Source organism: Neovison vison, chromosome 3 (genome assembly GCF_020171115.1).
Source record: "Neovison vison isolate M4711 chromosome 3, ASM_NN_V1, whole genome shotgun sequence".
Lineage (NCBI taxonomy): Eukaryota > Metazoa > Chordata > Mammalia > Carnivora > Mustelidae > Neogale > Neogale vison.
Window position 1 is genome coordinate 49988373 of NC_058093.1, and position 16378 is coordinate 50004750.

Below are 16378 nucleotides of genomic sequence, written 5' to 3' on the forward strand. Positions count from 1 at the left end.
TTCATAAAATTTATAAAAATGGTGCAAAGTAGCTACTGTATGAGTTAGAGATGCCAAACCTGTTTGCTGTTAATAAATTAGACATGTTTTCTTTGACATGATTTTAATAAGTGAATAATGAGATCTGATACTTGAAATGAGTATTTTAGTATACTGAAATTTTCAAAGCACGAAAAGGAGAAATAGAACATTTGTACTTAAAAACTTTCATTTTTAATAAAACAGACAGAAAATTCACAGTTAAATATGAAGATAAGTGGCATGGAAAGAAAATCAAGTGGAAAAAGAGATTCTTTTCTGGCACAAACAAAGGATGCAAAAGAAAATAAGAAACCACCAGTCAAAGTATGTATTTCCAAACTTTTATTTAATTGTAATTTAATATTAAAGTAGATGGTAGTTGGAAAACATACAGCTTCTAATTGGAAAAAAAAAGTGATTAAAGGCCAAATAGAAAGAATTAAAGGGGAAAAATAGAGCTTGACCTAAAAAGACTATTAAGTTAGCGTGGAAGTCTAGAAGCTTTGTGAATGGATTCATTCTTACTAAAGTGTGCTTAATATGTAGCATTCAAGTGGGCCTAGGTGGCTGAGTTGGTTACTTGTCTGCGTTCAACTCAGGTCATGATCCTAGGTTTCTGGGATCAAGTCCCACATTAGTCTTCTTGCTCAGTGGGAAGTCTGTTTCTCTGCTGCTCCCCCTCTTATGCTCTCTTTGACAAATAAAATCTTTTAGAAAAAATACGTAGCATCCATTAAGTATAGTTAATTCAGGCAGTAGCCCCCTTGAGATAGAATGAAATCTAGGTATGAATATAGCATAGGTAGCATAAGAACATTTTAGAACTTCTGTTACTGAATAGAAAGAGAACACTTAGGTAAGATACCTCTTTTGGCCTCAAGTCTAGTAACCTTAATCTTACTAATTGCCAGTAACTAATTTTCACGTAGTAATTTTCTCCCCGTGATTTCTAATGAGGGAATTCTAGAATCTTGAAACCATGGCCTTGGCAAAAATGAAAGAAAAAAATACTATTTTTGAAGAATGACTCTCAACACAAGTCTTGTTTCAGTTATAAAGTAGAAATGTAAACAGTTGCACTGAAAATTTGTAAAAATAACAGTACCAGTGTTACTGTTATGGAACGTGTATTATATTGGCAACTTTTACTCAGTTTTGACTTGGTTTATGCTTCAGTTTGAAAGCTGCTGATACATTCTCTTGCCAAACCACTTGATTTCTGTATGTTGGCCTGAAAAACATATTTGTCTATGCTTTGTTGGTATGCTATGCTTTGTTGGTAAATTGCCTACTTTTTAAAGAGGCATAATAGGGACGCCTGGGTGGCTCAGTTGGTTAAGCAGCTGCCTTCGGCTCAGGTCATGATCTCAGCGTCCTGGGATCGAGTCCCACATCGGGCTCCTTGCTCGGCAGGAAGCCTGCTTCTCCCTCTGCCTGTGCCTGCCTCTCTGTCTGCCTGTGCTCGCTCTCTCTCCCTCTCTCTCTGACAAATAAATAAATAAAATCTTTTTAAAAAATAAATAAATAAAGAGGCATAATAATTTTTATTTTCTGAATCTTGATTAGAAGCAGAAAGTGAGGGGCATTGTTCTATTAACCAAGGATAATTGTACTAATTATTAACTTATCCAATAGGTTTGAACTTCAAACTTCTTAAGTCATTATTGAATAAGTTTATAGAGTGCTAGAGTAGAGATTGATTGAAGTATTGGAAAATAATTTGGAAACTCAAATGTACATTTGCCTTTTATAAATTTGCAGTTGAAATTAGAACCGTCTTCTACAAAAACAAAGAGTGAAATGCCTTTGGAAGAGGAAAAGTCTACTGATTTCGTGTTTATACCTCCAGAAGGAAAAGAAGCAAAGGAAAGAATACTAACAGAACATCAGAAAGAAGTACTCAAAACAAAGAGGTTTGTAGCCTTTTATCTTGAATTGGGTGTTCTGTACTCCACTTAAGATTTCATGCAGTATAACTGTAACTTTGTTTAGAACTAAAATACTATGTATAATATATGCTATATTTTAATGCCAAAAAGATACATCGTACATGGCTGCATTTTATAATAAAAATGGTTACTTAGTAACCTACTACATGTTTATGCCTTTATAGCCGACTCCTTAATGGAGGTAGTGTTGGAAAAAATAAAAAATGATTTTGAGGAAAATAAATATCTAAGCCTTAATTTTACATTGTTCTTAAAAGATAAGTAGATGTACAAATCTAAGTTTAATTTCTAATTATAGGAATATCACATTTTGAAGTTATTTATGTAAGATCTTTTTCAGATACGATATTCCTGTCATGTATAATAATCTGGATGTTTCACAAGACACTTTGTTTTCTCAGTATACCCAGGAAGAGTCCATGTAAGTATGGAAGCTGTTGAAGTAACTGACTTTCTAACTTTTAATTAAAAACAGTATTTTAATTTATACATTTTTATTTCAGGGAAATTCCTCCTCTAACTGAAAAATCAACGGAAGATACCAAGGTGATATATAAGGTATATTTGGGGGTTTTTAGAATCATTATTCCATTATGAAGTTTCTTGTGTTAATTTTAAGATATATTGCATAATCTCATAACTCTAACTGATATACTTTGGCAAAATTGTAGTTACTGTGTTTGTGGATGTATGTGAATGTATCTGTTTAAAATAAACGGGTTTTTGCTTTATTAAGTATTTATAATTAGAAACACAAATTAATGGGCATCTGTCACCACCTTTGGAATATTTACAAAATACTGAAAATCTGGGCGCCTGGGTGGCTCAGTTGGTGGAGCAACTGCCTTCGGCTCAGGTCATGATCCCGGAGTACCAGGATCGAGTCCCACATCAGGCTCCCAGCTCCATGGGGAGTCTGCTTCTCCCTCTGACCTTCTCCCTTCTCGTGCTCTCTTTCACTCACTCTCTCAAATAAATAAAATCTTTAAAAAAAAAAAAATGCTGAAAGTCAGTGATGTGCCTTTTGAATTCCAAAAGTTTTGGACTTGTCTGTTGGCTAACCTATATACATGTGTACGTTTCTGTGCAGGAGGAACAAACAGAGAGGGACATTGTTATTCCTCAAGATGTCACAGAAAACCGTGATATGGATGAACATCTTGAAAAGGCTTCTCTTTCAGATAATGAACGTGGTTCTAATGATGAAGCCAGTCCAGAAGTACCAAGCAGTAATAATGACTCCAGAAAGAATGCTTTAATTTCATCAAAGAAAACAACTGAATGTTCATCTAGTGCAGAAAATACTTCTGGTGTCAACATTAGCTCAGTTTCTAATGCCATCATTTCCGGAATTCTCCCACAGCCTACAAGTCGGAGGCAAACCTTTATTACTTTGGAGAAGTTTGATGGTTCAGAAAATAGACCTTTTAGTCCGTCTGCCTTAAATAATATGTCATCAACTGTTACAGTGAAAAATAACCAGGAAGTCATGGGTAAAATAGATAACCCACCAAAAGCAAAGAAAAGAGAAATGGCTATTGCAAAACCTGATGCTGAAAAAATAGCACATGGAATTAAGAGATCAAGCCGAAGGTCAAGTAAAGCTGAACAAACAGGGAACAAAAGGTCTAAGCTCTTAATGAGATCCGATCAGGAGAAAAATACTCAGGAATCTATTGATGGCACAGTAGTCTTAGAAAATAACCCACCTGGTTTGCTTAATCCAACAGAATGTGTATTAGATAATCAGGCTCATCTCTCTGAATCTACAATGGAGGATGAGGATACAATGCTTAAACCAACAATAGAAAATCTGGTATTACTAGAAAACAGTACTGTAGAAGAGAAAACATTAGGAATCAGTTTGGAATCCAAAGAAAATACACCCCCAGCTATAATACCAGCAGATCAAATGGTAGATGAGGATAGTCCTGTTCAGATAACTCCAAATCAGAAAACGCTTAGACGATCCTCAAGACGACGTTCAGAAATAGCAGAGCCTACCCCTGAGAGCCAAGAGAAAGAAAATAATCATCAAAAAAAAGACAGACGTAAGGAAGAAGAAAAGACCCTTCAGAAAAGTCCATTGCATGTAAAAGATGATGTGTTACCTAAGCAAAAACTGATTGCTGAACAAACTCTACAGGAAAATTTAATTGATAAAGGGAATAATTTACACGAGAAGACTTTTGGGGAAACTAGCACTACTTCTGAAATTGATGAAAGTAAAAAAAAGCTAGACCTTGAGAATATTAAGTCTGAGGGAGACAGTGCCCAGGACATTGTAGATAAGTCCTCTGAAAAACCAGTAAGTGGACGAACACGCTATCAAACAAGAAGAGCTTCCCAGGGTTTACTTTCCAGCATTGAAAACTCAGAATCTGATAGTTCTGAGGCAAAAGAAGAAAGTTCTAAAAAGAAGAGATCTGGAAAGTGGAAAAGCAAAAGCAATGATAGTGTTGATATTGAAGACCAAGAGGAGAAAGTGATAAAACAGGAATGTGTAAATGTTGAGAACCAGACACTTGATTACAAAGCAAATTCTGAAGTGGGGAGAGACCTAAAATCTCTGATTTGTGAACAAAAAGATGAGAATACTATTGTAACTCCTAAAGATTCTACAGTTTCTTCAGATGTATTACAGGTTTCTGATGATGTGTCAACTGCTTATGAGGGAAAAAGTAAAACCAATAAATGTACAGAATATTCCGTTTTAGACCCTTCTGTGCCAGATTCAAATCTAAGGACTAGAAATGCCAGCAAGAGATTACAAAAACGAGATTCTATAGAAAATAACAATGTGGGAGAATCCTCAAAAATAGGGACATCAGACATTTCCTTGCTATCTGAAAAAACTTTGCAAACACTTGAATGCCAACATAAGAGAAGTAGGAGGGTAAGAAGATCTAAAGGTTGTGATTGCTGTGGAGAAAAATCTCAGCCTCAGGAAAAGTCGTTCATTGGGTTAAAGAGTACAGAAAATTACGATGTAAAAGCCAGTGAAACAAAAAAGACAGATACGCATACACCTGTAACTGTATCAGAGACTTCTAAAGCTAATCTGTGCTCTGAGGTAAAACTTTTGGATGAACATAATTGTGTGAATTTTCATTTGGGACTCAAGGAGGTGAATGACACTGTTAATGATTCATTAATTATATCTGAAAATGAGTTGGAAAATACTATCCAAAACCCTCTTCCTTCTGGAGTAGTCAATTTTGAAGAAGAAACTTGTGATATGGATTCTGAAGAAGCAACACCTCTTGAGAGCCAAGAGCCATCCAATAATAAATGTAGAACTGTTAGTCCATGTTTAGGTGATTCTAAAGATAATTCACTGGGATGTTCTACTTTGGAGACCAAAGAAGAAAAGTCAGAGGCTGTCTTGGAAAAGGAACTAAGTATAGAGAACATTGTCAATGTTGAAACAGATGGATGTAAAGCTAATGCAAAATCCAACCCAGAAGTAGAAGCTATTGAATTGGGTGTAGAAATTGATAAATCTGAAGCTAGCTTTTCTGAACAAGAGAGTACCAAAACTGGTATTAGTGAAGAAGAAGTAATGGAGATAAATAGTGACAGAAGTGATGAATCTGATGCAGAGGCAGCTGAGAAACTGAAGGCTGAAGAAGCAGTAACTGAAGAATTTAATTCTGTTGTTGATCATTATGATAATACCACAGAAATGAGTGCTCTGGTAGAGATACCTGAACAAACAGCAGTTGGAGAATTAGATGAAAGAAGTGACGAATCTGGTCCAGGCTCATCTGAAGGAGTGAATGCTGAAATGGAAACTTGTGAAGAAACAGTGATTGGTGAGGTGAGCGCTGAAACTGACCAAGTCAATGAAACAGAAGGCCAGGACTCTACTACCAGAATCTCTACCAAGCCTGTACAGGCTGAAACAGAGACATCAAGTATGGAAGTCAGCAGTTTTGTTCTTACCACACTTGGGATGAGCACTGAAGAAGGAAAAGTTGACTCTAATGAAACTGAAACAAAAAATGAACTTAGTAAGTCTGAAGAAGCAGTATCAGCGGAAAATCAAATGGTGGGAAATGATGAAATTCTACAGGAAGCTCACCATACTTCAGAGAAAGTGGAGGACACATCACAGTCTCTGACATCTGAAACAGCCATCTCTGAACTAACAACAGAAGACAATAATGCATCTCCTCAAAAATTAAGGGAACTAGATCCTTTACTTGTATCAGCAAATGGCAGTCCTATTGGCATGCAGACCCGCTGTGTCTGGTCTCCTTTGGCTTCTCCATCGACCAGTATTTTAAAGAGAGGACTAAAAAGACCTCAGGAAGATGAGATATCGTCACCTGTTCACAAGGTAGGGAAGTTGAGGCTGAATATTACTTAGCCGATGTTCAATTGAGTATTTGGCAGTACAGTGGTTCCTGGTGAATGACAGAATGTTAGACTGATAGGACCACTCATTTTGAATAATTAACCACAGTGACCAGGGAAATGGGCAGGTAGAAAAAAGAGTGTTGATCAAAGGAAACTGAAGGCCATATATATTCCTTTACTTTAGGACACTAAAGTATACATTATTCACCTTTTGCAGAATTGGTGAGGATCTCTTGTGGGTTTTTTGGTTTTGGTTTTTTTGCTCATAATGTGAGGAGACATTTAGAAACTGATAAAGTAGCTTTAGTTAGCACTCACTTTGTGCTAGGACATTATTACGTAGTCTGTTTCCCATTTAAGTGTTCATATAAATTCTTAATTTCCAGACCTTATCTAATGAAAAAAGTATCGGGCTGTGCCTTTATCAGTTTCTGGATGTGATTTCATTTATTATTTTATTTCCCCATCTTCACTAAACTGACTCCTTTAGTTTGTATTTGCTTTAGCTCCTGACCCTATAACTTGGACATAATTTGTTGAATGAGTAAGTTAAAAAAATAAAAGTTACATATGCTTACATAGCTCAGCTTGTCCTCTACTTAGTAAAGGAGATGTTCTGAAAAGGTTATGTGAGCATTCTCTACCTATGAAATGGAATCTGCCATTTAATGTGGAATACATGTGTTCATACATACAGACATACATTAGAAATTGAAGGTAGACTTAATCTTGCCTCTGGCAAGCACATTGTGAAGACTTCCTCAAGATGTACCAAAAATTCTTTGAGAATTGAGGTTTTGGCTTTGTTTTGCTTTGCTTTTATATTGAAGTTCTTTCTTTCTTTCTTTTTTTTTTTTTAAGTATCTTAAGTGAAGTCTTTGAAAAGTATGAAGATAGGGGCACCTGGGTGGCTCAGTGGGTTAAAGCCTCTGCTTTCGGCTCAGGTCATGGTCTCAGGGTCCTGGGATCGAGCCCCGCATCGGGCTCTCTGCTCAGCAGGGAGCCTGCTTCCTCCTCTCTGCCTGCTTGTGATCTCTATCAAATAAATAAACAAAATCTTTTTTAAAATAAAAGTATGAAGATAGAATGATAGAATGCATTGGGATTGATGTTTTCAGTATATTTTATTTTCCTTCAGTATATTTTAGATTTTTAAAAAAGTTAACGAGTCATGTTTTGTGTGATAGTACTTCAGATTTAATTTTTATTTAGGCAGCAGTAAGACATAGTTTTCTATAGCAGATATGTTCAGAATCTGCCCACTCTTGGGAGTTAAGACCAGGAGGCATTTATATATATGATTAGTGGTTATGCCTTATTGCATATTTATTTATTGCATATTGCTGAATGAATGAAAGCATCGTAAGACTTTAGAAGAGGCTAAAATGAAAAATTGTCACCCAGTTGCTATGACTCTGGGACCCTCTAAAGAGTTTAGAACAGAGGTTAGAAAGGTACACCAGAGGTCAGTTAGTACTATTTCTGACTCTTTACCTTGTATTTAAAGTCACTGCAGTAAGCCCACAAGATTAGTATAATTGGATGATACAGTTTCAGCTGCTGTGTGTAATTTCATTTTTCTGCCGCTGTCCCTGTTTCAGTCTTTGTTGGTATATTATGTAGAGACCATTTAGAACATGGATAATTGGAATGACCTGTGGTATTATCTGTGAAAGCAGCCATTAGGAAGAAATAATACAGTTATGTACATTTGGCTTCTAGTGAAATAAATTAAGCTTCTAAACCTACATTCTATTTTGGGGGACCTTAATGGTGAGAATTTATGGTGTGGTTTTTTTTTCTTTTTCTTTTTTTTTTTTTTTAACTTTGTAAATAAAAGCATGACCTGTGTTTTCAGGTTCGCCGGGTCTCCTTTGCAGATCCAATATACCAAGCAGGATTGGCCGATGACATTGATAGGCGATGCTCTATTGTTAGGTCCCATTCTTCAAATAATTCTCCCATAGTAAAAAGTGTTAAAACTTCACCTACTGCACAATCTAAGGTAAGCTGTGAGCTTTAAAATACACATACATGAATGTAGGTACCGAATTGCATAGTGTAGTTTATCTTAAAACTAATAAAGAACAAGATGTCTTTGGTTTGGATACACTGTTTGTCTGCAACATGGTAAACAAACATGAAGAGGTGGGAAGAGTCCATGATAATCTAGTAATTGGTTAGGTAATAGTTTATTACATTTTACATTTTCTCAAAATTTTAGGAAATTACCACACTCTAAGTAACGAAAGTAGAGTTATAAAATTATAGTTTTCTAGGGTTCTGAGTTTTTTTTTCTCTCCTTTCTTCTGTCTAGCATAATGCCACTTCAACCAAAGGATTTCTGTCCCCAGGATCACGTAGCCCTAAGTTTAAGAGCTCAAAGAAGTGTTTAGTAAGAAGTGCTTTAGTTTTCATGTAACTTTATATTTTCATGTTCAGTTAGGTGACCTCTATTTAACGATTTTGACATTTATTTTAAGATTACAGAAATGGCTAAAGAATCTATGCCAGGTCCAACAGAAAGTATTTACCCAGCTTTGGTGAACTGTGTGGCTCCAGTTGATATCATTCTACCTCAGATTACCTCAAACATGTGGTAAGTAGTTACTTGTGCTGGTTTATACTTAAATTTAAGTGATCGAGATTCTTATATTTAGAATTGACCATACATGCGCTTTCACACATTTTGTTTTAGAAATATAAATTTAAGTGGGAAGATGGGACAGGTAAGGCAATAAGAGAAACCTCTACCATAATACAGTAATTGGCTAAGATAATTAAATGTATATGTAATATTTGTCAGATGCTGTGCTGAACTCTTTGCATATGTTCTCTTATTTAATGCTAATCACAAATCCCATAAGGAGTATAATTATTATTTCTACTTTACCAGTTAAAGTTTACAACGGTTACTCCACCAAAGTCATGAGGCCATTAAGTCATAATGTAAGTGAAGTCTGAGACACAAATTGGGCTTAGTCTCTTCCCAGCATTATTGCTTAAGCCAAACAAACACATCAAATTCAAATTTTGTTTTAAATTAAATGTATATGTGCCTGCCCTCAGAGTGGGCTAGGTGAGCCTATATAAAATTCAGTTATGACTGAGCATAAAATCAGGAAATCTAGCTGGATAGGCCCTCACAAATAGAATAAATGTGAAAGTATATGATGACCATTTTTCCTTTTTTTCTTAATCTCTTCAGGGCAAGAGGACTGGGACAGCTCATTAGAGCTAAGAATATAAAAACGATTGGTGATTTGAGCACTCTTACAGCATCTGAAATAAAAACTCTTCCTATCCGTTCTCCAAAAGTGTCCAATGTAAAAAAGGCTCTTAGAATCTATCACGAGCAGCAGGTAAACCTAGATGTTATAAATCATGTATAGATAAATGATGTCTCAGTAGCAATTACAGAAGTTGGTAGTCTTGCTTAAAAACTCATTTTATGCCCACTCCACCCCCGCCCCAGTCAGGGTTAACTTAAAACATCACGTTTTTAATTTCACAGAGAGGTTTGCTTCTTGATTTTGTCTGGTTTTGTGTAATGCATCTCTTTATACTTTTGAGTTCTTTTCTCCTATCCCCTTGTCTCGTTCATTTCCACCAAATTGGTGATTGGTTCCATGGCTGCTTTTCCTAAAACATAGAGGTTCAAATCTAAACCTTCTAATAAAAATCTTTCAAATTTGTATTTAACAGTATTTCTCTTTTGATGTCCAACACAACTGTAACTAACTATTTGCACATAAATATTTTGGCTCATAGACATTTTTCAAGATTCTGATAGAAGCCAAGATTCTACACTCCCTAACCCTCAATAAAAATACAGTTGGAAAACTCATTATTTCAGAAGGAGTCACACTGTTCTGAAACCTATGCAGAGACCTTTTATGTTTCCACTGAAACTGCACAAAATTGTGAATAAATGAGAACAGGTTATGTTAAAGCTTGAAAACCAGTGTTTACATTAGAATTTCTGAGACTGGAGTTAGCTAACTATTGAAGACTTCTGCTATTTTCTTAAAAGTCTTTGATTTAAAAATTATTAAGTATTTTTAATCCTTAAAAACTTCTAAGAGACCCAAAGATTATATTAGTAATTTTCAGTCTCAGACTTGTCTGCTGTGGACCTTTCATAAAAGTGGGATTATATGAGCTGTGGTCTTTTGTGGTTGACTAATTTGAGCATAATGTTTTCAAGGTTCATGTGTATTAGTACTTCATTCTTCTTTATGGCTAAATAATACCCCTTACATAAATGTACAACATTTAGGTCATCCATCAATTGCTTAACATTTAGGTTGTTTTTACCTTTTGCTCTTATGTACACATAAGTTTTTGTGTGGATGTATTACTCTTTCTCTTGGGTGTCTACACAGGAGTCTAATTGATGGACCCATCAATATGGTAACTTTAACATTCTGAAACTAGTATCTTCTCAGTCACTAATCTGTATGCCTAGGGACACCTTTCAAAATTGTACTGTTCTTTTATTTATTTATTTTTAAAGATTTTATTAATTTATTTGACAGAGATCACAAGTAGGCAGGGGGGTGGGGGATGGGGATGGAGCAGGCTCCCTGCTGAGCAGGGAGCGACTGATGCAGGGCTTGATTTCAGGACCCTGAGATCATGACCTGAGCTGAAGGCAGAGGTTTAACCCACTGAGCCACCCAGGCACCCCAAAAGTTGTATTCTTTTTTTTAAGAGTCCATATGTTTTTTAAGTTTGGAAATAATCTGCCTTGATTTTCTTTTCTTATGCTGCTAAACTTGGGAAATACAGTGTAATTTTTTTGGCTACCTGGCTGTTTCTTGAGAAGCCCATTAAATATTAGAGATACTTAACCAGATTTTCGAAAAAACTGAAAAACACTTTATAATCCCATTTTTTTGTGTCACTAGTGCAACATAGTTTCTTAGCAAGATTTGCTAAGCTGATAGTCATGTGATGGGCTGGGAAACAGGTCAGATTCTTTTCCAGTGGTGGTGGTGTTGGTCCTTTTAAAAGCAACTTTCAATTTTTTCGTTTTGTTTTTGTTTCACTGGCCTGTGTGTAATCCAGGTAAAATCTCGTGGACTAGAGGAGATTCCAGTTTTTGATATTTCTGAAAAACAAGTAAATGGAATACAAACTAAATCTCTCCCTTCTGATGAAGAAAGACTTGCCTCAGGTATGTTTTAGCAAAGCAGGACAATTTTATTTACAGTGTCAGTTGACTTTGAATATATGCTTCTAGTTTTAATTTGACCATGCTTTGTTAATTTGACAAGGTTTTTGGTTTTGGGGGGGGTGGTTGGTGCCAGTGACCAAGGCATGAAAAAGTAGCTGATACTGAAACCAACTATGTTTAGTTGTTTTTCTCGAACTGTCAACTGCTACTGAAGGATATAAACTAAATAGTGTGTTTCAGTTATGCTGTTAATAAAAATGAAGTAGACTTGCTCTTTCTTCAGTGGCACTAAATAAGTTACGGTGTGGAGTTTTCTGTTGCCTTGTTCTCTTGAGGAAGAACAGTACCTCAGCCTGCACTCTCAACTTAAATCTTAGGCACTTAAATTTTTTATTAACTTAAAAGGAAATATGTACCACTTAAGTTTTATCTGGAATAAATTAATTGTGCTTTTTTTTCTTTTAGATTTAATTGATCCTGTTGCTTTGGAAACTCCATTACCTAAAAATCTTGTGGCACAGATTAGTGCACTTGCTCTTCAGCTAGATTCAGAAGATCTCCATAATTATTCAGGAAGCCAGCTGTTTGAAATGCATGAGAAACTTGGTAGCATGGCAAACTCTATAATAAAAAATTTGCAGTCACGTTGGAGGTCACCAACCCATGAAAATTCCGTTTAGTATTTTAAGAGAAAATTGAACTTTTTTCCCCCCAACATCACTGGATTTGTTGATCATAAAATAAGTTCTGAAATATAGCACAATTTCAGACTGAAAGTTTGCAAGTTGATAGCATTTCAAACCGTGAAGGGCTGTGACTTATGTAAGTTCAGTTTTGTAAGTTCACTGTGTACGATTTTTGTTCATACAATATTTTCTTGGCTGCTATGCGTAGTTTTTCAAAAATTTAAATATCTTACTGAAATGTGGAAGCAAAAACTAGAAACAAAAGCAATTTATTGCACACATCTTAAACTCCTACATATTCTGATGAAACATTCATGAAAAATGAAAAATACCTTATTTTAAGTAAGTAAAATTTAACATTTCTATTTGAATTTTTTCCTGAACTGATAACGGTGTTTATACTTGATATGTATATTTTTTATTTATATTTGTTGTGCCTGAAGTTTAAGAAATTTGTTCTCAGTAGAAAACAAATGAGATGCAAAAGAATTGGAACCTTTTTTCCCACAGATGTCAAATTTGGGCAGCTTCCAAGAAAAATACCAAAAGCTGCAGTTTCTGGGGTTAAAATAAGCAGAACTTACTAAGATGCCGTTCATTTGCATTAGCAAATATTTATGCAGCAGCATTCGCTTGTGAAAATTTAGTCATATGAGACACACTTATTTTAAAATGCACGACTCTTTGTACATTATGTATAGATTACAGTGTTTTTAATTTATAAATTTCAGCCTCTGTTAATGGCATGAATTTTTCTGCAGCTACTTGTGAATACCTTTGTTTAATAGAAACCTATTTTGTATATATTAAATACTGAGATACCAGTATGGACAGTAGAAGTGCTTTGTGAGCTTGCTGCACATGTTTGTAGGATTCTGTATCTACAAAAACAGATAGTTTTGTACTTAGTAAAAACACGAGTTTTTATTTTCTAAAGTAACCAGAAGGAGTTAAACTTACAGAAATGGGAAAGTATTACATGAAGACTTCGCTATTCATACCACCACCACCCCCTTTTTTTTTTTTTGGTCTGCAAGGAGGGTATCTGCCACTAGAGAGCTTCATTACATTTCTTTTTAAAGTGGAGAGTTAGTGTGACTATTTTTGTTACAACTTGGGCTAAATGATATCTAGGATTTATCTGTTCTTTTCACCTACACGTAAAGCAAACTTGGAAGGAAATTGAAATTGTTCTTTTGAAATATGTATGTTTGCCTAGTTTTAAAAAAAAGTGTATATAATTAAAACATTTGTAAATTTTACTGACTAGTATTAATGCCTGACTTCCCATATTTGTTTCGTCTCTTTACAGTGAGAATATTTCCTTTGTTCTGATTAGAATAAGTGAATGACCTTCACAGTTCATACTTTATTCAGAACTAACCAGCTTGAAAAGGCACACATTCTTTTAGCAAGTTACAGAAAGTTTAATTCTTGTGCTTAGTTAGTTCCTATATTCAGAAGGGGACCACCTGCCAGCCAGAAAAGTTGGTGTCTTTTTCGTAATCATAAACCCATCATTACAAATATTTTGGGGGTAGAAGTTTCATAGTCCTACACCAAGGTTGGGTTTAAAAGAAATTCTGGGACTGTAAAAACTGAGGATTGTAAGCTTGACAAAATAAGTAAAAAATAGAAACTTTTTGACCAAAAAAAAAAAAAAAAAGAAACTCTTTGACAGACTTGCAATTGTGGTTTATATTGCCTCCCATTTCCCAAATTATATTTTATAGTAAAGAGGCACATAAATTTTTAGTTAACAGGTGTAAGAAGGAGTATGTATATGTGTTCGTATGGAGTCAAAATTGGCTTATCTCATGACTGTATCTTAATGTTTGTGTTAATTAGCTGGTGAAATGGAAGTTCTTGAGAACTTCGAACAGTATAGGAGAGGTGATAAACATTTACTTAAATCACTAAATTTGATACAAGCACAAGTATGTATTTTCAGATACTGTGTTTGAACAAGGATCTGTTTAAAAATGTTACTTGAAGGCAGAAATCAGTTTGCTAAATCTTCATTGTTGATACAGTTAAGCATATATTTGAGGCACCTTATTTTTAATACTCTTGCCTTAAATTTTTACCTGAATAATTCGTAAATAGCAAAAACTATTAATTCTCCTTGATCAGTTTCAGTATGTTTAACTATTAAATCAGTTTTTCAGTATTTTCTAAGGGTTAATTTAAAAATAGCAAATAACACTCAAATGTGATTTCTTATTTTAGGCATTTATAAAGAGAATCTGGTTGCTTGTAGAAAGCAGCACAGTATAACTTTTCATGTTCCAAAATGGACTTCATGTGATGGATTTAAATTTTCAGTATTGCACGGAGCCCATTGTCAAAGGTGTTATATTTGAACAAGTTTGAAAGCCATTGTTGAATGGTATGGATGGAACTTTTGCTCAAATTCCATATGGTGTAGGATGAATCAGGTTTAGTGATAATGTTATTGGATAATACAGTCAAAAATAAGATTTAAATCTGAATGTAATAGTTTCTGGCATTGCTCGTGGATACTTTATAGCCTGAAAATAGGGATTCTGTTATATATTAAGAATGATAAAAATGTCAAGGAAATTGGATTATATCTTGCCTAAAATAAAAGTGGCAGGGCAAGAGACAAAATTAGGGGGAAATGGGAGGGGTGTGGGTAAAATACACAATTAGAGTTGGTTTTTTTTTTTTAGATAAAGGAATGACAGTAATTAAAAATACGTGCTGTTTAAAAAACCTTTGTTGGAATTTAACAGAAAATACGAGTTTATTAAAGCGTTCACATTGTAACCTTAATGTCATTCTTTCCAACTCTGTAATCCAGTAAGAAGGGTGTAGTTTCCATCTCATATTCATTACTGATTTTCAGGGAGATAATTTGCAGCTAGGCTAGAAGGCCGTAAAATAGCAGTTACTGACAGTATTAGGCTAAGACTTTGGTCAGGGGAAGAGAGCTGTGGGAGAGAGAGCTATTCGCACATTAGCAAAGCGCTATCTATTTAATCCCTAAGCCATCAGGAAGGTCTTAGACATTATATACAAGTGTTAAGTTTTGACTTTCAACACCTTGCTTCTCAAACTTGTCTGTATGTAAGAGTGCAGGTTCTGATTCAGCAGGTCTGGGAATGGGGCCTGATAGTTTAGTTTATCTCTAAAAGCTCCCACATGACCCATAGAAATGCCATGTCTGTGGATTGCGTTTGTGGTAGGAAGCTTCAGGCTGTGAATTAGGTGATAACATAAGTGGCTTTAAGTCCCAGGAATTACTGCTACAAAAGCTAAGATTTAGTGTTGTGTTTTTTTTCTTAAACTTTTTCAGGTTTATGATTGGGGGTGCCGACTGGTCTTGAAGGCTTCAAATTAAAGTTCAAAAGTTTTTTAAGAGTTAAAAGTAGAATTTTGCCTCATTTGGAGCCTTTTTTAGATAGGAAAATTCATGGTTTGGGGAGGAAGATTTATGTTTTTAAATAGGCAGACAGTTACGCATTTCATGTTACAAAAAACCTAACTAAACAAATGGACAGTGTGAGCCTTTTTTCATGAGTAGTGTAAGTGGGTTATGTTCTCATTTTTTTAAACATAAAAGTAAATTTCAGATATTAGAAATATTTAGTCTCTAAATAAATCTTGCCTTCTGAGTTATGGGGCTTCACTATTTTACTAATAAACATTGAAAACCGACTGCCTAACTAAGATTAACTTGACAGTAAAATTAGTAGTACCAAAATGAGCCCTGACAGATGTGATTTGTCATTTTAGTTAAAGACCTCTGGTTACTTTGTTGTTATGTTGTTGAGATTTTCCATTTCATCTTAAAATGGTGTTTGAAAGACAGTTGAATAATTTTTCTAAAAGTGAGTTTTTCTTGGCATTCAGTTCTATTTCCCTCACATATTTAAGTACTCATAATTCATAAGAATTGTACTCATTCAGAGCACTTAAGAAAATGTAGCCAGAAGTTAAGTAGTGGGATTTTTAATTGACTTATCAAAATTTGTTGAGTGCTTGATTTATAAAACAAATCTGGGCTTTGGATTGTGATGGTCCAATATGATACGTTTACCATATACCAGGCTTTGTATATTGCTTTTTGAAAGTATTAAAATCTGAGTCATTAGGGTGTAAAATCTGTAGCTTTTTAATAGAATAGTAGTCTAACAGAGTTGAATGTTCACTCATTT

At 34.8% G+C, this 16378-nt stretch overlaps 1 protein-coding gene across 4 annotated transcripts in view; it reads left to right on the forward strand.

The window, feature by feature from the left end:
• RIF1 (replication timing regulatory factor 1) overlaps positions 1-13459 on the forward strand; it is a 59657-nt gene extending 46198 nt beyond the window's left edge. For 3 of the 4 annotated variants that reach the window (XM_044242057.1, XM_044242059.1, XM_044242058.1), the window contains exons 26-36: positions 226-345; positions 1783-1934; positions 2311-2391; positions 2474-2528; positions 3061-6312; positions 8191-8337; positions 8650-8727; positions 8816-8931; positions 9541-9694; positions 11403-11511; positions 11977-13459. In XM_044242057.1, coding sequence (XP_044097992.1) covers positions 226-345; positions 1783-1934; positions 2311-2391; positions 2474-2528; positions 3061-6312; positions 8191-8337; positions 8650-8727; positions 8816-8931; positions 9541-9694; positions 11403-11511; positions 11977-12191 — 4479 coding nt within the window. In that variant the 3' untranslated portion in view covers positions 12192-13459. The remainder of the gene's footprint in view (positions 1-225; positions 346-1782; positions 1935-2310; positions 2392-2473; positions 2529-3060; positions 6313-8190; positions 8338-8649; positions 8728-8815; positions 8932-9540; positions 9695-11402; positions 11512-11976) is intronic. The other variant, XM_044242060.1, reaches the window with a different exon arrangement.
• The last annotated feature ends 2919 nt before the right edge of the window (positions 13460-16378 follow it).